At 34.5% G+C, this 24,016-nt stretch overlaps 1 protein-coding gene across 2 annotated transcripts in view; it reads left to right on the top strand.

Annotated features, from left to right (window-relative positions):
- LOC111064225 (structural maintenance of chromosomes protein 5) overlaps positions 1-24,016 on the top strand; it is a 71,033-nt gene that overhangs the window by 22,145 nt on the left and 24,872 nt on the right. The window contains exons 6-9 of one of the 2 annotated variants that reach the window (XM_039426165.1): positions 1,602-1,774; positions 7,381-7,504; positions 16,698-16,944; positions 23,013-23,189. In XM_039426165.1, coding sequence (XP_039282099.1) covers positions 1,602-1,774; positions 7,381-7,504; positions 16,698-16,944; positions 23,013-23,189 — 721 coding nt within the window. Of the gene's footprint in view, positions 1-1,601; positions 1,775-7,380; positions 7,505-13,155; positions 13,403-16,697; positions 16,945-23,012; positions 23,190-24,016 lie in introns of both variants that reach the window. The other variant, XM_039426167.1, reaches the window with a different exon arrangement.

Here is a 24,016-nt window from a genome sequence, read left to right as displayed (position 1 = left end):
GTGCTTCTATTCTCCTCGAACATTTACTGTTAAAATTTTAGTATATAAATTTTCCAACTGCAAAATAAATAATGTACAAAAAATCAATTAATTCTGAACACCGAAGACAGCACAATTATTCGAAACAAAGCAATGTCTTTAGAGCATGACAGTCTTCAACCTGAGGTCGCACTGCTGGATGGTTACACAAAGAACAGTCATTTTGATTTTAGTCGGGGCGTTTAGAATAATGAAATTCATGGGCGGTTATGGAGCAGCACACACTATCGTCAACTATATAGCGACGACTGTTGGATGACGCGAAGATTATAACAGCTGATTTTTATTTCTGTGTGTGGCCAGCTCACAAATCTTCTCCCATAACGATTACATGTAAACTTTGAAGGACCGTAGGAAAGAGTCCTGAAGTCGGATTATAAATTTGATAGGCCATAAACCTGGTCCTGAACATAACGAACACAACTAAATAAAAATCATCAAATTCGGTGCACACATAAAAAAGTTATTGAACGTCAAAATTTGAGGCTCGAATTTTATTTATATAGATTACCCATGTATATGGATATTATACAGTCGAACCTCCACTTAACGAAATCCTCTACACAACGAATTTTTACCTAGTCCCATGACATTTTTGAGTTTTGGCTGCTTATTTACCTCTATTTAACGAATTTTGGACCTCTCAACAACAAAGTTTTCTCTTGACTTCAACATACGAAGTGTAGTATGTATAGGAAGCAGACGGTCATTTTAAAGGAATTTTTAGTTTCAGCAGAAAAGTCAATAGACTAATAATAATGGCAATTCAGGTAGGAAGAAGATAGGGTGGTAGACAGTCAATAGAGGGTGAAACACATGTTGGAAATTTAATGCAAGTTACTGGAAATTGAATTCCAAGAACTTGTCATTATTGTAGACCAGGCAGGTGAACGACTGGACTTTCCCATTCTTGCTTTTGTCACACATTTCAATTCTTTGAACTGACTATGATGATGATGATGGCTGTGACGAACCTGAGGAGAAGAATCCGTCAGAACAAGAAGTTCAACCGAAAATTACTCACTTTTTCAAATATAGAACATAAAAAATAGGAAAATTGAGTTATTAATAGTATTTATAGTGACGTTATTGACAAAATAACAGTATTTTGCGTTCCATCTAATAGCAATGTAAAAAGTTGAAAAATATTGCTACAGAGTAAGTACTTTGATTAAGCTCTACTAATAGAACAAATCAAGCTTTCTGGAAATAAATTGGTGAGTTTACTTACTCATCACATTCTATAAATATTCAAAAAACATGTTTTTTTAAACAGCATGAATTTTCAAATTTCTATATTAATATTGGCCTAATAGGTACCCTACGTTCTCGATATATTTTATGTACCATATTCATTTATTTACCGCCGTGATACGATATTATAAGATCCATAGGATCGTAGCAGTTTTCTTGACAGAACAACCTCTCAATAACGAATACCTCTCTGCAGCGAATTTTTTCTCGGGATAATCGACTTCGTTATACAGAGGTTCGACTGTATATCAAGTATTCTAGACAATATACTGTTGAAAATTTATTGAAGTATGTTGTTTTATTATCAGGAGTATGGGACTCACGGCGTACCTTATAGACTTGGTTGAAGGTCCAGAGGCTATACTGAGGTACCTGTGCCAACACTGCGCCTTCCACAGGATACCCATTGGAACTCAGGCTGTACTTGAGGAGAGGAACGCTCAGAGAATTGCCGATCTCAAAATCAACGCCTATTATTCAGGTACAAAAATATTCCTACTAACTAATGAAACAATTTTTCCTCCACCTACTGTCTAAAGTACTTACTTTACTCCCTGAATCATAATACTAAAGTGTCACTTTTTCGCTCTCGGTAGTAAAAAACAGAAAAACTCTCTAGGGAGGAAAAGTGACTCCATTTAAATAACATGGGAATCATCTCTATTTTAAAAACTTACATTGTAATAGGTTAGAAGGTCTAAGCTCAGATGAGGAAGCATATAGAGTAGTAAGTCATTGAGCCAACTAAATTCAATACCTCAACCAGATTTGATCAACATATGAATGTTTGTATGCTAAAATTATTACAAACTTCATATCACTATACTAAAAAAATGTATAAATATTTTTTTTATATTCCATGCTATTCAAAATACCAGCCAACAAATATTCCTTATTAACTAATCAAATTTTAAACGGGAACTTCATCATAGCTGTAGTAGTGGCGGCCATTGTTGTTACAAATTTTGCCAACACATAGCGCTGTCGGCGGAGAACTGTGATTACAAGCCAGCTGTTTCTGTTTACTTTTTAGATTATGTTGTAACAGATTGTTTGGTCACGTACGTTTTTAAAAATTATTTTATTTGAAGTTTTTATAAAAATGTAGGTGGAGGAAAAATGTTGGGTATATCACGAGTGAAAAATGTTTTTCGCCCCACTTGGATGTAATGAGCTGGTTTACGTGCGTCATATGGAGGCCGAAAGTGATTGTTTTCTGGCCAGGCCGGTAAAATTTTTACGGCCCTAGGGCTGTAAAATAACCTTGAAGTCAGCTGATTCTGATTTGATGTGAACGTGTTTACAAAATAGTTTATGAAACGGAATAAGTTTATGCTTCTAGAATTGAATAAAGTATTTTGCAATAAGATACTATCATTTTATTTGGATGAATGAAATACAAATGAGATATTATAAACTATTCAAATTCAATTTTCAGAGTATAATAGAATCTAACCTCAAACCTCCTAGTACTGCGTTTATCACGGAACATAGAGGATAAACGGAATCATTTTATGCTTCTAGAATTCAATAAAGTATTCTGCAATAATATACTATCATTCTATTTGGATGAATAAAATACAGATAAAATATATATTATTATAAACTATTCAAATAATTCGATTTTCAGAGTAGGATAGAACTTCTAACCTAAACTTCCATTGACATTCAGATTGGCCAAATTTCAAGTGTGCTAAAACAGCTGATCAAAAACTTTTCATTATTTGTGTTTATCATTCAATAATTAAAACATTTATAATAATATCATCTTATTGTCATTTGGAAGAATTTATTAGAAAGGAATGAAATAATAAGGAAAAGGGGAAAAAAATTGACACAAGTAATAGTACATTTTTATCGTTGAGGCAGGCGGCAGTGACAATAAAAGGAAAATTTCAAAACTTCTGCCAGCAAAAATTGAAAAATTCTAATAATGTAAGCATATAGCTGTCATTTTTTTAACATGACGTTTCTTAAAATTATGTGTACGTTTGTAATATTATTAGTTTTATAAATTGATTGTGCTGTTATTATTGAGATACAACATTACATCCTTCTTAGAGTAATCACGAATATTTGGAGGTAGTTTGTTAAATAAGTAGGGAATTACATGATGTAGGGATCTTCTACCATAAATATTATTGAATCTGGGTACTACATATATTGATGGAGATCTTAAATTGTAGGGTGAGGGAGGAGCAAGGAGTCTATAGTATAAATTTTCTTTGTGGAGTATTACAATTTTGAAAAGGTAGAAATGTTTGGGCGATAAGGTATGATAGAATATTTGTAAGCTACGTGGGTTGTATGACTAAAATAAACATTTTTAGTGTTTGCCTCATCACACCTGGGTAATGTAAACTGTATTGCAAGTAAATGTATCAAATATATTGAAAACGTTTCATACCGGTAAAAAATTCCGGATTCAAATGATAATACAGTAGCCTCTCTCTTAACCGGACACCTTTTAACCGGACATCGGTTTAACCGGACTACACTCCACGGAAGTGACATCTCTTTAACCGGAAAATAATTATCAGCACATCGGTTCAACCGGACTGGATTGGCAGGAAATGGAAACTGCTTTTACAACTTTTCTCGTGGGAAAGACTATTTTCTTGTGTTTTGTGTTCACAGATATCATAATAAAGCGTCTAGTTTTATTATTTTTACGTAAAAGTCATTATTGGCTTATAAACTACAAAATATGCGTACCAATTTAATGACTTTTAGGGAACGTCGGTTTAACCGGAAAAAACGTTATCCGGACTGGCCTCAGTCCCGATGAGTCCGGATAAGAGAGAGGCTACTGTAGTATCTTAAGTTACAAGGACGGGAAGGGACCTTTTGCAGGCGAGAATGATGCTTCTAGTCGAGGCGTTAGCCGAGACTAGAATTTCATTTGAGCACTGCAAAAGACATTCACGTCCAAGTAACTTACACTAATTTCTGTCATAATAATCTAGAAAAGTATAATTGAGAAACAGGAAACATTACCTGCTTGTGCTGACATTACTACATGCATTCTATAAACATAACCTAGTTTAGAAGTTTCGAATCAGGAATTTCTTGATTGTAGTTGACAAAACTTCCTCCTGGAGCGCTAAAAGGCGGTTTTGTACCAGAATTGCTGTTCCAAATTCGGAACTAGGGAACATACTCGACTAAAGAAAACATATGAGGGGGTCAGAATACAAGGGGTCCAAGTGACATTTTCCATTTGTTTGAGTTAGCTACAGTAATCGATAGCTGAAAGTGGTGAAAATCTAGTATACAAGAGGTATAAGCGTAAGTCTAATCGGTGCTGACATCTGGTGTAAAATTTTTAAACTAAATTTTCAAACAGCTGTTTATTTGATTAAACCTTAGACCAGTTATAGCATAGACACGCTGGGTAGTCTAGCCTCTGACGCCAACATCTACTGCCATATCGCCAAATCGTGACGTCATCATCGGATAGAAAACTTTCAGATTGTGTCTATTTCAGAAGGATGTAAATTATTATTCATTAAAATGGTAAACTCCCGCTTAAATAGACACAATCTCCTATGGAAAACAATGTAAACAAACTCTACAAAAAAGTTTTCTATCTGATGCTGACGTCACGATTCGGCGATATGGCAGTAGATGTTGGCTTCATCGACTTTCAGTATGATTATACAATGGGCCGTGTCTATCCTATAACTGGTCTAAGGATTAAACAAGGGGTCCAAGTGACTTGGATCCCTTGTTTACAGGACGACGGTTGCTCGTATCCATCAAATTAAATTTAACCTTGATTAAGCCATGTCACCAAGCGAAATATACCTCAAGAACCAATTAGCGGATCAGATAATATTGCAATGAGGTCATTAATCATTGTTCAATTGCTAGTAAATTCGATAGATTTATGTGTAGCTAGACAATAGAGTTTTGTTTGGTAAACAAGGGGTACAAGTGATACTTCTTATCACTATTTAGCTGATAATTGAGAAAGGAGAGCGATTTGAGACATGAAACTGCACGTTTGATTTGGTAAAAGGATACTAAATAGTTATAGGAAAAGGTGAATATAATTTCTATATTCATTTCATGTATGAAGAATTAATGTAGGTAAACTTTAGACTCAATTTTCTCGAAACAAACAATATATCACTTGGACCCTAGTATTTATAACCCCTTCATATGATTCTATTACAGTATAGTATGCTGTAATGATGTGGCGAATCATCTGATTGCCACCTGTGATGTTTTCAACTGGTATAGTTTGTTTATCACTTGTAACATTTTTATTTCAATATTTTATCCAGAGTTCAATTTTGTCATTTCAACATTAAAAATATTTCATCATTTATCTAGTTTCATTTAATCAATTTCAACATAGGAAATCAACAAATTAAATTCCTATATTGGTGACCCCCACGTGATATCATCTGATTGCCACCATGAGTATCATATGTTTATTTGTTCTACAAATCAGCTGTTTACCGGCTTGATTTCATGGATGTAAACAGCTGTAATTGAATGACTATGACAAAAAAAATGTTACTGTAGATATAATGTGCTTACTCTGTTTAGAGAGCATTATCATAGAGAAAAGATAACATAAGAAGATATCCCATGGGATTATAGGTATTTTAAGTTCTTAACCGATTTTTTGTTAACTCAAGCCGACTACTGTCTATTATTACTGTTTTGCCTGGGTGAGAGAGTAATAACGGCACAGTATGAGAGACTTCCAGCGTCACATAGCTTCACGAAAGAGATCTACAAGGACTAGCGGTTTGAGTTAATAGTGGAATTTGCATCATAAACGCCCTATACCATGGGATATCTTCTTATGCTATATTTTCTCTGTTTCACTATGAGCCAGGAGATGGTAATCATTTCTTATACAGAGTTATACAGAGGAAACGCATGTTTTTCGAACAGCCAGTACTCGTCAACGGGAGAGGGTATTGCCCTGGAACGAATGTTGGCAGACGACCCATACTATGCCATTTCAGTTACTATGAGCGTTGGAACGTACAACATCGTGTGTTCGCTGTTAAGCAGTTTTTTCAGAAACAATGAATCTGTAGTCACAGTGCAACGCTTTTTCGTCAATATTTTAGAGTTGAGGGTCGAGGTGCAATGCCCGATCGAAATACTGTACTCCGATGGGTTGCAGCGTTTAGGAGTACTAGTTCTGTGATGAAAAAGAAACCACCTGGTCTTCCCCGTTCTCCGGAAAGTGTAGACCGAGTCAGAACGGCAGTTGTTACTAGTCCTAGACGATCGACTAGACGACACTGACTCGGTCTACATTTCCAGGAGTACAAACTGAACGGGAAAGACCAGGTGGTTTCTTTTTCATCACAGAACTAGTACTCCTAAACGCTGCAACCCATCTGAGTACAGTATTTCGATCGGGCATTGCACCTCGACCCTCAACTCTAAAATATTGACGAAAAAGCGTTGTACTGTGACTACAGATTCTTTGTTTCTAAACAGCGAACACACGATGTTGTACGTTCCAACGCTCATAGCAACTGAAATGGCATAGTATGGGTTGTCTGCCAACATTCGTTCCAGGGCAATACCCTCTCTCGTCACAGAGTACTGGCTGTTCGAGAAACATGCGTTTCCTCTGCACAACCATGTATCATTCGATGATTGCTTGTTTAACGACTTTTTATTTACACAAATCCAAACATAACTAATACAGGAGCTCAGTTGTTGCAATAAAAATAATAATGTTCCAAGTTTCATTTTTTGGTCCTGCATAATTATTTCTTTAATATGTGAGTGAATATTTCTTATTTTAGTGTTGATAATGTGAAATATTTCTTCTTGTTTGGTTTTGAAGCATCTAAATTTAAAAATCTACTTTGTGAAAATAATTGAAGACTGAAAATTGTGTGAAGTGAACAACTAAGAGACAACCTATTTCAGACTATGTGTAACCTTATCTGAATTTTACAGAGGAATAGCACAAAGCTACCTTATTTTTTCTTCTCTCCCTATTATTATTATTAGCGTATGACTTTTAATGGTGGGGATAACCTAAACTAACCTAACCTTTTCATGACAGCATTATTAATAGGTTTATCGTATTTGTTTGTGTAGATAAGCATAAGATATTGTCGATCTCATCGAGTTACTCTCGAACGACGAGGCAAAAAGCGATGCTGGTGAAAGAGGCAAGCTTGTTCATTCATGATGGCAAAGCAGATCCGAAATTAGAAGAAACGTGAGTCTTTTAATTATATTAAATTATTGGTATTAGAATTATTAGCTAGTTGAGAATAAAATAAGTTGAGCTAGTTTTGGTAATCATAATTGATGAAAACCTTGAATGGGATGTTCATATTAAATACATATGTAGAAAAATGAGATATTAATCTTTTAAATTTTACCAAGTTAACAGAATTCTTAATAAAAACAACCTGAAAATGATGTATCATGATCTAGTCAAGTCAATTCTGCAGTATGGCATAGTTGTTTGGGGAGGCTGTTTCAACTGTCATATTGCTGAATTATTTGTAGCAAAAAAAAAACTGATAATTAAAACTATATTAAGCAAACCCAACGGGTCTATCCAACGGATATGGTTTTTAGTGATTTTGAGGTCATGACTATACGTCAATTATACATAAAAACCGTAATTGAGTACTTGATAAATTATAGATCCGATTTTCCTCTAACATTAAACTCTACTCTTAATTATTATAATCTAAGGGCCACTGCTAACAAATATGTAACCTATAACACTAATATTGAATGTATAAGGAGGCAGTTAATTTACATAGGTACTAAAATATAAACCTTAGTCCAAATCACTTTCTCATGGACAATAAGATCAGCGGAAAAATTAAACTAGATATAAAAAGCTGGACATACAGTAATTTCTTCTTCCATTTAGATAAATAAGACTCAAGATTTCTGCTCCAGCATTGTTATTTCATTAGTTTTTTTTCTCATTTTTCAGTGGACTCGCTTACTTTTATTTGCGTACCTATTCCTCTGTTTTTCTCCCTTCCTTTTTTTCCTCATCACTTTACTCTTCTCTTCTTTGCCTGCCTATTACATGGGAAACCATAGTTGGCTAGGTATCTTCCTCTCTCTTTTTTTTCTCTTCTCCAACACACCCAACCACAAAGCCCATGGTTTTTTTTATATTTGTAGCATTTTATTGTATTTTTTTTTTGTAATCCTTTTTTCATTTTGTTTTGTCTTGTTTTGTGTGTTTTAATAAATTGAATTGAAAAACAAATATAGGTTGGATGATACATTTGAAGTACTATCCTACTTCTGCTTCTCATTTGTTAGGAATTAGAAGAAACGTAAGTCTTTTAATTATATTAAATCTTTGGTACAAGGTGCGCCAGAGAAACTTACTTATTTGAAAAAAATCCCGCGCGGTGAATTGATCGTGTCAGGAGAGGACGCATCTGAAGGGGGAAGTTCCCAAGTTTATCCTCCCTCAAGTAAGTAGCCATCATGCTCTGGTCTAGAGAGCAGCGGGTCTTCGAAGTTGAGAGCTTCTTCTCTAATGGTCGATCACTTGTTGTTGCTACGCTACGTGCCTTCCGCGCTCGATTTAAAATTCCTCCTCACAGACTCGTTCCTGTCCGTAATTCGGTTCTGGCGTGGGTTAGCTCATTTCGGGAGTGTGGAAGTGTCGCTAAACCCAGAAATGGACTTCAACAAACCATCAGGACTCCAGAAAATATCGAAAGAGTGAGGCAGTCAGTTGTGCGTTCTCCCCGGCGTTCGGCTCGCGAACACGCAGCTGCTATGGCAATTTCTGACTCCACTGTTTGACGAATTTTCCATGAAGACCTTCAACTTTATCCCTATAAATTGGCTGTTGTTCAAAAATTGACTGAACGCGATTTTGTTGTACGTCAAAATGCATGTGATATGCTGATTGATAACCTGCTGCCTGAAGACGTGGACATTTTTTTCAGTGACGAGGCTCATTTCCACATGCGTTTCCTCAATGCAATTTTTTTATGGGGTTTTTTGAAATCCCTGGTTTATGTCGATTGACCACGGACCATAGCACGCCTCAAGAACAACATTCGCGACGCCATTGCCAACATACCGATTGATTTACTGCAACAAGTGGATACAAATTTCAAAAATCGACTTCATCAGTGTATGCGCAATGGAGGTCGCCATTGATCTGATGTCATTTTCAAGACTGCATGGAAAAAATAGGGATATTTTATTCTCATAAAAAAATATTAAAACAATAACTGAGGTACTTTTGTTGTTATTGACCTTTCAAATAAGTAAGTTTCTCTAGCGCACCGTGTATTAGAAAAATTAGCTATTTGAGAAGAAAACACATTTTTCTGAACAAAGCTCAGGCTAGAGCTACCAGAGGACTGTAATTTACTATTTAAATAATCAAATACAAACAAGGGGCAAAATTTAATCTTCAATTTGAGCCAGGTTATTTGTACAGTTAAACTCTGCATTAATGAATAATAAAAAAGAGCAAAAACTCACCAAATTTATTCCAATCTTGACTACTTGCCCTTCGAAGCCTTTATTGGGTGTTTTGGTCAGGTTCAGGGTGGGACGAAATCTGGGAATAGACAGGTTCTTGCTTACGGGCTGCCTTTTCATTGATTCTTCGTTCAACTTGCAGGTTATGCACTGTGTTTCGAACAAAGCTCAAACTGGATTCTTTATAAATTCAAATTCGATTCAAATTAATTCAATTCAATACTATTTACGCTGTTATATTCATAATTCACACACACGACACTCAAACAATTTACAAGAAATTTCCGATCGAAAATTACATGACAAACACAAATTCGGTCTTGCAAAACAACGGGCCGACGAAACAAGACAGAAGACTTGCAAAAACATCCACAATGCCAAAGCAGCAGGACGGTCTGCGCCGGCGCAAACACAAGCCTGCTATTGGCAGAACTACAGTCTGGCATTCTGGCGCTACAATTCGAGTTCTCGAATGGCCAGACCAATTTCTTATTTTTAATCATTTTTAATTTTTCATAAACTTTTTTTCTTGATAATTATGAAGAACTTTGTGATGTTGAATCGGGAACAGTTTTGGGCTATAATGCCTGTTGTTTCCATACCTGTATGTATTTTTTGTAAATAAATAAATAGACTATAATTCTAAATAAATAAATATAGGTTGGATGAAACATCTTTTGTTGAAGTACTATCCTACTTCTTCTCATTTGTTAGTAATTAGAAGAAACGTAAGTCGTTTAATTTTATTAAATTATTGTTAATTGAAAAAAGCTAGTTGAGAATGAAAATGAATATAGGTTGAATGAAACATCTTTAGCTGGGTTTTCGTTTGTGCGTAAATGCCGTCGTCTACCACGACAGGCTGAGGATCTCAGATTGGGTAGATTTCAATTTGTCTAAATAACCTGAAAGATTATCTTCAATTATGTTTTTATGAGAGAGGTTGAGTTTATATTTTGTTATACTTTTAAAGGGCGATATGTTGATATTATTAGAAATTTTTGATTCTTGAATAATACTTGCTTAATTACTTAGTGCGGTGGCGACTCGTACCCCAGTTGGTACTTGGCCTCATCAACTAAGCCTCTCCAGAAGTTTCGGTCACCCGCGTCCTCCTCTTTTAGGCCCATCCTCCTCATATCTTTCCGGACCTGGTCCCACCATCTAGTTTTTGGCCTTCCAGCTGGTCTCCTTCCTATAGGATTATTCCTCAGTACACTGTTTCTCAGAGCGCTTTCTTCTTTGCTCAGAATGTGTCCCGTCCACCGTAACCTTCTGCTTTTAATCTCACCCACTATGTCTGCTTCATTGAATAATTGGCGTATTTCATAGCTGTGCTTGATTCTCCAAACTCCGTTCTCTAGTGTTGGGCCAAAATTTTTTCGAAGAATCTTGTTTTCAAAAAAAAAATGGTCTTTTTTTCTTTTAAATAATAAACATAAATAATGTAAAGCTGTTTTAGCACACTTGAAATTTGGACAATATGAATGTCAACAATGCTTGTCGTTGTCGACTGCGGAAATTTACGCAAAAACTAAAATGCACCTTTAATGTTTCTGTAATGTTTGTAAAGACAATTATGATAGTTACACTAAATAAAATAATTGATGCATCCTCTAGGGCAGTGGTCGCCAAACAGTCGATCGCGAGCTACCGGTAGCTCGTGGGGTAGTTTTTGGTAGCTCACAGAAATGCTCGTGCAAAAGAATGTCGTCCAGTCTGATTATAAACAATTTCCCAGTCTGAAGAAAATCAATGACGAGAAAAATCCTCCGCAGCACCGCAGCAATAACCAAGAATACGTTACAACTTTCAGACTTGAACAACAGTTTGTTCAACGATTACTAGATTTTAAAAGCATATCAAATATGGTTCAATTCATCAACTCTCTTTTGTAGAGATCTATGCAGAAGATTTTTAAGTTTGTGTAGTAAAACATTTTGGTGCAGATCAGGCTTCAATTAAAATGGAATTTGTGGATTTTCAAAATGATCTGTCTCTCAGATCACTTTCAACAACTGGAAATATTTGGCCTCAAGTCCCCAAAGAAAAATATCCAAATATTATTCTAGTTTCATTGAGGTTAAAAGCTATGTTCAGCTCTACTTACTTGTGTGAAGCATCTTTTCAAGTATGAAATTCATAAAAAATCGATATAGGAACTGAATCTAGACTCTAAACTGATGAACATTTGGACAACTGCATCAGAATGGCGGCTATAAGGTATACTCCAAACATCAAGAAAATACTTGATGACCAAAAACAGTTCCACTGCTCTCATTGAAATGTTCATTACAACTTTTTTATACTTTTCGCTATGAGATGAGTAGATTTCAACACTAGAAATGTATCTTTATAGGCAATAAAAGATACTTTCTTCAGTCTAATATTTCTTGGTAGGTCACTAGAAGATTTATAAATGCTATTCCAGCTCACATGCTCATAAGTTTGGCGACCATTGCTCTAGGGAGATAACAATACAACACAAAAACAAACCCTTGAAGCAATGGATGGCTCCGGGACTAATCAACGCGATCAATAAAAAGGATATAATGTACAAAAAAACTAAAAAAAATATGTAAAAGATGGTGCAGATAGATCATGTGGTTTTAAAATACTTGTCAAACTGACAATTTTAAATGTATTGAATTGAAATACAGTGCAAAAACTGTAGAAACAATGAAGTCACAGATGGAATTAAATAGAGAATGCATTTATTCAAATGCTAATTAATATATAATTATTATTTAACGAAAATCCCAAATAAATGCTGTACATCACCCCAAAGACTTCTGCTACTGCAGACATTGACAACAGGGTTAACAGCGAGATGGAAATTCGATGAGAACTACTATCCAAAAATTAGTTGCCAGCCCGGGAATCGAACCCAGTACCTCCCAATTGCCAGTCAGGAATGCTTACCCTTACACCAAACTGACAATCTCTGGATAGCAGCGCTCATTTTATACGAAGCTATAGCGGCCAACCAGTTACAGATGGAATTAAATAGAGAATGCATTTATTCAAATGCTAATTAATATATAATTATTATTTAACGAAAATCCCAAATAAATGCTGTACATCACCCCGAAGACTTCTGCTACTGCAGACATTGACAACCCTGTTATCAGGGTTAACAGCTGTTAACACCTGTTCTCAATGTCTGCAGTAGCAGAAGTCTTCGGGGTGATGTACAGAATTTTTTTGGGATTTTCGTTGAATAATAATTACAATGAAGCTAGTTCTTTGAAAATTACATCCATCAAATGCCTATGTTGTTATCTTTACTATAGTGTAGTTGTTTCCAGCCATTGGAAGCCTCGTGAATGATGAGATTATTCATGTGATGAATCTTATTTGGTTGCTGTTTTTTTTTTCTAACAGGGCGGTGAAATTGATGCAGAATTTGAACAAGGAACAATCGGTTCTCCTAGAAATTAGCACGAGAAGGAAAGAGACAGAAGAGCGGGTCAACGAACTGTTCAACGAGCGTAATGCTCTGAGGAAGCTCAAGGATAACGCTAAAATAATGCTGACCAAACAGGAGAAAATTCGCAGGGAGATTGTGTCCTTGGAAAACAGCAGAATCGACCGCAAAAGTGAGGAGCAGAGAGCTTATCAGGAAATAAAGGTTTGCCCCAACTACATATTTTTGGTAGTTTATAAAACAGTTTTATAATAAGGGTCTTGAAGGCACGAGTTAGATTTAGAATAAAGTGAGATCCACGTTATAATGACAGTTCATGATTAGCAATGGTATTGCTATCCTGAATTGAAAAAATCTTTATTCATAAACATGCAAAATGTTATGATGAAAAAAATGTTATAATGACAGTTCATGATTAGCAATGGTATTGCTATCCTGAATTGAATTGAATTGAAAAAATCTTTTTCCTACAGTTACGTTGAAAAGTGGCCATTGCTGCACTGATTACAGAACGCAAAGAATCACTTTTCCGCTCTAGTGCGGGAATAGTATATTTCGCACCTAGGGCCGAAAATGAGACTTTTCCGGTTCGAAATCGGTTTTCAAGTCCGAGGCCGTAGGCCGAGGACTAGAAAAGATTGAGAGCCGAAAAAGCATTTTCGCCCATGGTGAGAACGTTATTTTTCGCCACACAGAAAAATAAACAATATAAATATGAGAATAATTGTTTATTAGGCACTTCCGAAAGCAAAACAGGAAGGTCATAGCTCTAGCAAATCTCAATATCAGGAAATTGTCCAAGTATTTTTATTTTTTATTCTGATTTGTCTAAATAACCTAAAAGATTATGTTCAATTATGTGAGAGGTTGAGTTTATACTTTTTATTCTTCCAAATGACAATAAGATGATATTATTATAAATGTTTTGATCCTTGAATAATAAACAGAAATAATGAAAAGTTTTTTGATCAGCTGTTTTAGCACACTTGAAATTTGGCCAATCTGAATGTCAACGTCAACAATGCTTGTTGTTGTTGACTTCGGAAGTTTAGGTTAGAAGTTCTATCCTACTCTGAAAATCGAATTTGAATAGTTTATAAAATATATCTTATCTGTATTTTATTCATCCAAATAAAATGATAGTATCTTATTGCAGAATACAATTCTAGAAGCATAAACTGATTCCGTTTCATAAACCATTTTGTAAACACGTTCACATCAAATCAGAATCAGCTGACTTCAAGGTTATTTTACAGCCCTAGGGCCGTAAAACTTTTACCGGCCTGGTCAGAAAACAATCATTTTCGGCCTCCATATGACGCACGAAAACCAGCTCATTACATCCAAGTGGGGCGAAAAAATCTTTTCTGCACTCCAGGTTTGCAACATGGCAACGCAAAATACTTAGTAGGTTATATGGAGCAACAGTGCAGCAAAATCAAAATGAAGTTGGTAACAGTGACTGGGCTGCTATAGTGAGCAGAGGTGCAACGATGCACAACGCGCTAATTATTATTCATAATATATTATAACCAAGGACAACATTTTTATTCAATTTGACAATAAATTAAGGTTTTTATCAATAATAAAATTACACAGAAAAATATTTGATGCATTTCAGGCAATTTTACCCATAATTACCCACTTTTCATATTCAATGGTAACTGTAGGAAAAACTTAATGTGAAATACGTGCGCAAAGTTCCTCTGCTGCACTCAAGAAACCATTCCACCCTCGCCTACGGCTCGGGCGTAAACGTTTCTTTTGGTGCAGCAAACTGTCTCTTTGCGCACTAGTTGCACAAATAACTATATTCATAAACATGCAAAAATACATATGAATAGTGTCACAATACTAAGGAATATAGCCTAAATACTAGGGATGGGTATCGAAAGACAAAACATCGATGTTTTGAACATCGATGTTTTTCTCCTGAACATCGATGAGTGAAAAACATCGAACAGTAAACATCGATGTTTTAAACATCGACGTGTTGCCGTACATTTTACGGAAGACTATTATATCCTTAGAGTAACTCAGATAGTGAAATCAATTTCCTTTTTTATGTACATGTAAAAGAAAGGGACAGAGCTTTTAAAAAGTAGTTAACAATAGAGGAATATTATTGATTGGCAGCAACGAAACTGAAAGTTAATGAAGAAAATCCAATAATAGTTGAGTCAGAAACCTCTCGGAATATCCTCGAAGATTCTGTCTTGGGATTTCATCCTAAGCTAATTTTAGCAATCATTGTTACTCATAATCGTATTCATTCAATACCTTTAGTTTTATTTACGAAATGAGAATGAATAGAGGTGTTTTTTTATGGCTATCTACACTCCATTCCAGACCTCTATTCCAGAGCTAGATTAATAATTGGTATTAAACGTATGTTGAGGAAAGCACTTGTAATAAGAAAAACTCTTTCTTCCTAAGAAACGAAAAATCCGACCTCTTATTCAATTATAATTAGGTATCTAACCTTGACAAGGGCCACAGTTATGTGAATCTTCAAGAGTATCCAACAGTCTCACATAAAAATACAGAGAGCCTTATTGAAAAATTCCTTTTTGTTGGGAAAAACATCGAATGACCGTACTTGGCCTCATCAACTAAGCCTCTCCACAAGTTTCGGTCACCCGCGTCCTCCTCTTTCAGACCCATCCTCTTCATATCTTTCCGGACCTGGTCCCACCATCTAGTTTGTGGCCTTGCAGCTGGTCTCCTTCCTATAGGATTATTCCTCAGTACACTGCTTGTCAGAGCGCTTTCTTCTCTCCTCAGAATGTGTCCCGTCCACCGTAACCTTCTGCTTTTAATCTCACCCACTATGTCTGCTTCATTCAATAATTGGCGTATTTCATAGCTGTGCTTGATTTTCCAAACTCCGTTTTCTAGTGTTGGGCCAAAAATTTTTCGAAGAATCTTGTTTTCAAAAAAAAAATGTTTTTTTTTTCTTTTAAATAATAAACACAAATAATGTAAAGGTGTTTTAGCACACTTGAAATTTGGACAATATGAATGTCAACAATGCTTGTCGTTGTCGACTGCGGAAATTTACGCACAAACTAAAATGCACCTTTAATGTTTCTGTAATGTTTGTAAAGACAATTATGATAGTTACACTAAATAAAATAATTGATGCATCCTCTAGGGAGATAACAATACAACACAAAAACAAACCCTTGAAGCAATGGGTGGCTCCGGGACTAATCAACGCGATCAATAAAAAGGATATAATGTACAAAAAAATTATGTAAAAGATGGTGCAGATAGATCATGTGGTTTTAAAATACTTGTCAAACTGACAATTTTAAATGTATTGAATTGAAATACAGTGCAAAAACTGTAGAAACAATGAAGTTAGTTTTTGAAAATTACATCCATCAAATGCCTATGTTGTTATCTTTACTATAGTGCAGTTGTTTCTAGCTATTGGAAGCCTCATGAATGATAAGATTATTTATGTGATGAAACTTATTTGTTTGCTTTTTAACAGGGCGGTAAAATTGATGCAGAATTTGAACAAGGAACAATCGGTTCTCCTAGAAATTAGCACGAGAAGGAAAGAGACAGAAGAGCGGGTCAACGAACTGTTCAACGAGCGTAATGCTCTGAGGAAGCTCAAGGATAACGCTAAAATAATGCTGACCAAACAAGAGAAAATTCGCAGGGAGATTGTGTCCTTGGAAAACAGCAGAATCGACAGGAAAAGTGAGGAGCAGAGAGCTTATCAGGAAATAAAGGTTTGCACCAACTAAATATTTTTGGTAGTTTGTAAAACAGTTTTATAATAAGGGTCTTGAAGGCACGAATTAGATTTAGAGTAAAAGTGAGATCCCCGTTATAATGACAGTTCATGATTAGCGATGGTATTGCTATCCTGAATTGAATTGAATTGAAAAAATCTTTATTCATAAACATGCAAAAATACATATGAATAGTGTCACAGAATACTAAGGAATATAGCCTAAGTACTAGTTACAAACAAATGTTATACACATAAAATATTATAAAAACTCCTGTAACGAGTACAGCCAAATATATTTTTTTAACTCAATACCAAACCTTTTAACATCTTCTAAAATTTTCAAATCGTTTGGCAATTTTGAAAAAAATGATCTTCCCCTAAAAACGGGTTTCCTCTCGAATAGGTATAATCTATGTCTTTCAACTATTCTGCCATAACGGGTAAAGTAACTGTGAGTCTGGTTTCTTATTTCAGTATTAGTCTTTCTAAAAAACATGATGACATCATATATATACTGCCCATACACTGTCATAATCCCAAGCTGCGAGAAAAACAATCGTACTGAATCACATCTTTCAAGCTTAAGGATTATTCTGATAGCACTCTTTTGCTGCTTGAGTATCTTGTCCAAATTGTTTTTGGTTGTACCGCCATAGATACAAAGTCCATACGCCAAATGTGAATGAATTACAGCATGGTATACCGACTTCAATGTCTGGACACCACAAACATTGGACATCTGCCTTAGAGCATAGAGACCTGTGGAAATCTTTTTCATAACATGGCAAACAATGTATTTATTTACAATAATGTGTGTGGAAGCAACAGATCAACAAAGATCCATTTTGCTTCCATTATACAAAATTAACAAACAAAGTGAAATCAGAATAATAATAATAATACAATGAGAAAAAGAAATAAGAAAAGAATAAAAATATATACATAATGAATGGGATAATACATAATGTCATGAATGGGATAACTATTGATTTACTTAAACGATCCTTAAACGACTTAGACGATCCTTGTCTATAAATCAACAAAGCAGATAGCGTTATCTCTTTCTCGCTTTGCTCGCTTTGTTGCCAGATCGTCTTTTAACAATGTAGAATAAATGATTAATTGACAAAATATTTCATTTTAATTATGAAATTATTGAAAATATAATTGATCACTTTAAATGAGACTGAACAGTTAATATTACATAAATAAACCTGAATCAGCTACCGTCTTTAGAAGGCATTGACAAGACAGAGGATCGGCAACGTTGTTCTCCTATCTTACTTTACTGCCATTATAACGTGGACCTCACTATAGCAAAGTATCACATTGCTGACTTATTGTGATTTAGTGAAAAATTGATAATCTGAAACCTGTCGCCAGCATCAGAAACTGTGTTCTAATGTTGACGCTACCAGCATCGAAAGCCGTGTTTAATGTACAAGTCGTTGCATAAAGTCCTCATCACAATATAGTTTTGATAATCCATTGCGAAAAGTCCCCTGTTCTAAATTGATTGTGACGTTGTAATGTCTACATTATAACATGGTCGTAGATAATATTATCTAATAGAAATATAATTAATAGTATATTTCGCACCTAGGGCCGAAAATGAGACTTTACCGGCTCGAAATCGGTTTTCAAAAGATTGTAAAAGTTTTAGAAAAGATTGAGAGCCGGAAACACATTTTTGCCCGTGGTGCGAACGCTGTTTTTAAAAATAAAACAATATATATTTATGAGAATAATTGTTTATTAGGCACTTCCGATAGCAAAACTGGAAGATCATAGCTCTAGCAAATCTGAGGTAATCTGAAGAAATTGTCAAAGTATTTTTGTTTTATTCTGATTTGTCTAAATAATCTAAAAGATTATGTTTAATTATGTTTTAATGCGGGATGTTGAGTTTGTACTTTTTTATTCTTTCAAATGATAATAGGATGATATTATTATAAATGTTTTGATTCTTGAATAATAAAGCACAAATAATGAAAAGTTTTCTGATCAGCTGTTTTAGCACACTTGAAATTTGGCCAATCTGTCAACGTCAACAATGCTTGTTGTCGTCGACTTCGGAAGTTTGGGTTATACGTTTTATCCTACTCTGAAAATCGAATTTGAATAGTTTATAATATCTGTATTTCTTTCATCCAAATAAAATGATGGTATCTTATTGCAGAATACTTTATTCAATTCTAGAAGCATAAACTGATTCCGTTTCATAAGCTATTTTGTAAACACGTTCACATCAAATCAGAATCAGCTGACTTCAAGGTTATTTTACAGCCCTAGGGCCGTAATAGTATATTTCGCACCTAGGGCCGAAAATGGGACTTTTCTGGCTCGAAATCGGTTTTCAAGTCCGAGGCCGTAGGCCGAGGACTAGAAAAGATTGAGAGCCGGAAAAAACATTTTTGCCCATGGTGAGAACGTTATTTTTCGCCACACAGGAAAATAAACAATATATATATGAGAATAATTGTCTATTATAAGCACTTCCAAAAGCAAAAGTGGAAGGTCATAGCTCTAGCAAATCTGAGGTAATCTGAATATCAAGAAATTGTCCAAGTATTTTTATTTTTTATTCTGATTTGTCTAAATAACCTAAAAGATTATGTTCAATTATATGTAAGAGGTTGAGTTTATACTTTTTTATTCTTTCAAATGACAATAAAATGATATTATAAATGTTTTGATTATTGAATGATAAACACAAAGAATGAAAAGTTTTTGATCAGCTGTTTTAGCACACTTGAAATTTGGCCAATCTGAATGTCAATGGAAAGTTTTTGATCAGCTGTTTTAGCACACTTGAAATTTGGCCAATCTGAATGTCAATGGAAGTTTAGGTTAGAAGTTCTATCCTACTCTGAAAATAGAATTATTTGAATAGTTTATAATATATATCTTATCTGTATTTTATTCATCCAAATAAAATGATAGTATATATTACAGAATACTTTATTGAATTCTAAAAGCATAAAATGATTCCGTTTATCCACCATGTTCCATGATAAATGCTGTACTAGGAGGTTTGAGGTTAGATTCTATTATACTCTGAAAATTGAATTTGAATAGTTTATAATATCTCATTATTTGTATTTCATTCATCCAAATAAAATGATAGTATCTTATTGCAAAAACTTTATTCAATTCTAGAAGCATAAACTGATTCCGTTTCATAAACTATTTTGTAAACACGTTCACATCAAATCAGAATCAGCTGACTTCAAGGTTATTTTACCGCCCTAGGGCCGTAAAAATTTTACCGGCCTGGTCAGAAAACAATCACTTTCGGCCTCCATATGACGCACGTAAACCAGCTCATTACATCCAAGTGGGGCGAAAAAATTTTATCGGCCTGGTCAGAAAACAATCACTTTCGGCCTCCATATGGCGCACGTAAACCAGCTCATTACATCCAAGTGGGGCGAAATAGGCTAGTATATTTCGCACCTAGGGCCGAAAATGAGACTTTTCTGGCTCGAAATCGATTTTCAAATCCGAGGCCGTAGGCCGAGGACTAGAAAAGATTGAGAGCATGAAAACCATTTTTGCCCGTGGTGCGAACGCTATTTTCCGCCACACAGAAAAATAAACAATATATATATATGAGAATAATTGTTTATGAAGCACTTCCGAAAGCAAAAGTGGAAGGTCATAGCTCTAGCAAATCTGAGGTAATCTGAATATCAGGAAATTTTCCAAGTATTTTTATCTTTTATTCTGATTTGTTTAAATAACCTAAAAGATTATGTTCAATTATGTGGGAGGTTGAGTTTATACTTTTTTATTCTTTCAAATGACAATAAAATGATATTATAAATGTTTTAATTATTGAATGATAAACACAAATGATGAAAAGATTTTTGATCAGCTGTTTTAGCACACTTGAAATTTGGCCAATCTGAATGTCAACATCAACAATGCTTGTTGTCGTCGACTTCGGAAGTTTAGAAGTTCTATCCTACTCTGAAAATCGAATTTGAATAGTTTTTAATATATATCTTTTCTGTATTTCATTCATCCAAATAAAATGACATTATATTATTGCAGAATACTTTATTATTATACTAATTATTGCTCAATTCTAAAAGCATAAACTGATTCCGTTTCATAAACTATTTGTAAAAACGTTCATCACCCAATTAGTTCCAAAATTATCCACCAGGTTTCGTTATAAACGCAGTACTATGAGGTTTGAGGTTGGATTCTATTATACTCTGAAAATTGAATTTGAATAGTTTATAATATCTTATTTTTATTTCATTCATGATGGTAAATTATTGCAGAATACTTTATTCAATTCTAGAAGCATAAACTGATTCCGTTTCATAAGCTATTTTGTAAACACGTTCACATCAAATCAGAATCAGCTGACTTCAAGGTTATTTTACAGCCCTAGGGCCATAAAAATTTTACCGGCCTGGTCAGAAAACAATCATTTTCGGCCTCCATATGACGCACGTAAACCAGCTCATTACATCCAAGTGGGGCGAAAAATTCATTACATTTCAAAATAAGATTTCATTTCAAGACTGTCTTGCATTATAAGTTAAGAGTTCTTGAATAATTCAATATTCCCAAGTTTCAAATGATTATTGGCTTCATTTGATTCGGTTTCCAATTCTAATTCAGTTTCTATAGTGAGGTCCACGTTATAATGACAGTATTTGTTCAACTTTGGTTTTGCTATCCTTTTCTATAATTCGACAAAGCCAGTGGTACTATCCTTTTCTAGGTCCACAACAATGACTATTATGTTTTTGACAGTGTAGAAATATAATTGATTAATGCAGATTATCGGCATCGCTATTCTCCTATCTTTATTCACTGCCATTATAAAGTGGACCTCACTGTAGTTCGTTCTAGCGTAGTGAGTTCTTACTGATGACTAAAGTTAGGTTCATGTTATAATGGCAATATTCAATCAACATTGGTGTTGCTATTCTTGTATATCATTCGACAAAGCATATAGCGCTATCCTTTACTAGCTCCGCTATGTTTCCATATAAATTTTTACAATGTAGGAGTATAAATCTCAATTATGAAAATTTCAAAATCATTGAAACATTTTTTTGCCACACTGCACAGAAAGCAGCTGTTTTCCAGTCCCTACGTAGATCTGAAAGACATTGTTTGCAGACGACTCTCGTCTGACGTCAAACAGGCTTCTTTCCGGCCTAGGCCGGAAAGAGTACCCTTTCCAGCCGCTAACATGGAACTAAGAAAGGTGATCAAAAAACAGCTGATCAAAAAACTTTTCATTATTTGTGTTTATTATTCAATAAATAAAACATTTAAAATAATATCATCTTATTGTCATTTGAAATAATAAAAAGTATATACTCAACATCCCACATAATTGAACATCATCTTTTAGGTTATTTAGACAAATCAGAATAAAAAATAAAAATACTTGGACAATTTCCTGATATTCAGATTACCTCAGATTTGCTAGAGCTATCACATGAGAATAGTTGTTTACTAAGCACTTACGAAAGTAGAAGTGGAAGGTGATAGCTCTAGCAAATCTGAGGTAATCTGTATTACCTGTAATATATATATATATATATATATATATATATATATATATATATATATATTGTTTATTTTTGTGTGAGGCGAAAAATAGCGTTCGCAGCACGGGAATCTCAATCAAGCCTACGGCCTCGGACTTGAAAACCGATTTCGAGCCGGAAAAATCTCATTTTCTGCTCTAGGTGCGAAATATACTATTCTTTACGTATAAATAATAACTGACTATTTTTAACAAGAAAGAACAGTTAATATTACATCAGATATACAGGTTTGAGCTATATTCTATAGAAGGCAGTGGCAAGGCAGAGAATCGGCTACGCTGTTCTACCATTCTCCACTGCTATTATAACATGTACCTCACTAGAAATTTTACTCAAATTTTTCAAACATATTAGAGAAACTGTTTTAGGGCTGAGCTGAGCCTGTTCTATCCCAATCAGACTAATTATACTAATTTTAGTTGAATGTTAATTAACGTCCACCTTAATTATAAATATTCTGAATTCCTTATTTTTGTTTCAGACTGTTTTCTTGAAATGCACGGGAAAATTTGAAGCACTTGTTGACAATGTTAATAAGGGCCAAGAGAAAATGATCAGAAATACGTTGTTGGGCAAAAAATCGGAGAGGTTGCAGGACGACATAGCTGCAAAAAAGGAAGCCGCAAAAGAAGCTAGTCAGGAACTGAATACATTGAAGGTGAGTTTTGAATTTTCCATCCTATCTATCCGTCATAAATCAGGTGATGTTTCAGTTCATTTTTCTGTAGCTCATTACTACCATAGAGAAAATATATCATAAAAAAATATACCATATTATAATAAATAATGATAAACTTTATTTTTCCAAAATACAATAAATTTATATGCATTCAATTTATTTCGTTTATGTTGCAAATTTCACTTGTTTCGAACCGATAGTCCTAGTAGTTCTTTTTCGTGAAGCTATGTGACGCTGGTAGTCTCTCATACTGTGCCGTTCTCAGAATCTCACAACAACACAGTAATAATAGACAGTAGTCGACAGTAATCGGCTTGAGTGACTCAACTTAGGGTCGGTTTCCGAGCTATCCCGAGCTAACAATGTAGAATTAATCATTAATTAACAAAATATTTCATATCAATTATGAAATTATTGAAAAATGTAATTTCTTACTTGAAAATGAAAATGAAAATGAAAATGAAATTTATTCTCCTTTTTCTTATACAAACAAAAGATTACAATATTTTATCTTAGAATTAAACTGACAGCAATTGGGTGTAAACCCAAATAAAGATGCATACCTCTTTAATGTCTTTGATTGAAACTATAGACCTTATACAAATACAGTAATAGACTGGCTTCTCCACACATCTGTGTAATCACTTGTCAGCTGATTTATGATGAATAATTCTATAGTCTGATTTTTACTTTCCCAAAAAAATTAAGGTATGTAAATTTGTAAATTTCTATACGTTTCGAGGTCCCCTGAGTCCAAAAAAGTGGTTTTTGGGTATTGGTCTGTATGTGTGTGTGTGTGTGTGTGT

Source organism: Nilaparvata lugens, chromosome 4, assembly GCF_014356525.2.
Source record: "Nilaparvata lugens isolate BPH chromosome 4, ASM1435652v1, whole genome shotgun sequence".
Taxonomy (NCBI): domain Eukaryota; kingdom Metazoa; phylum Arthropoda; class Insecta; order Hemiptera; family Delphacidae; genus Nilaparvata; species Nilaparvata lugens.
The sequence above is the reverse complement of the archived record's forward strand: the minus strand, read 5'-3'. Positions and strand labels throughout refer to the sequence as shown.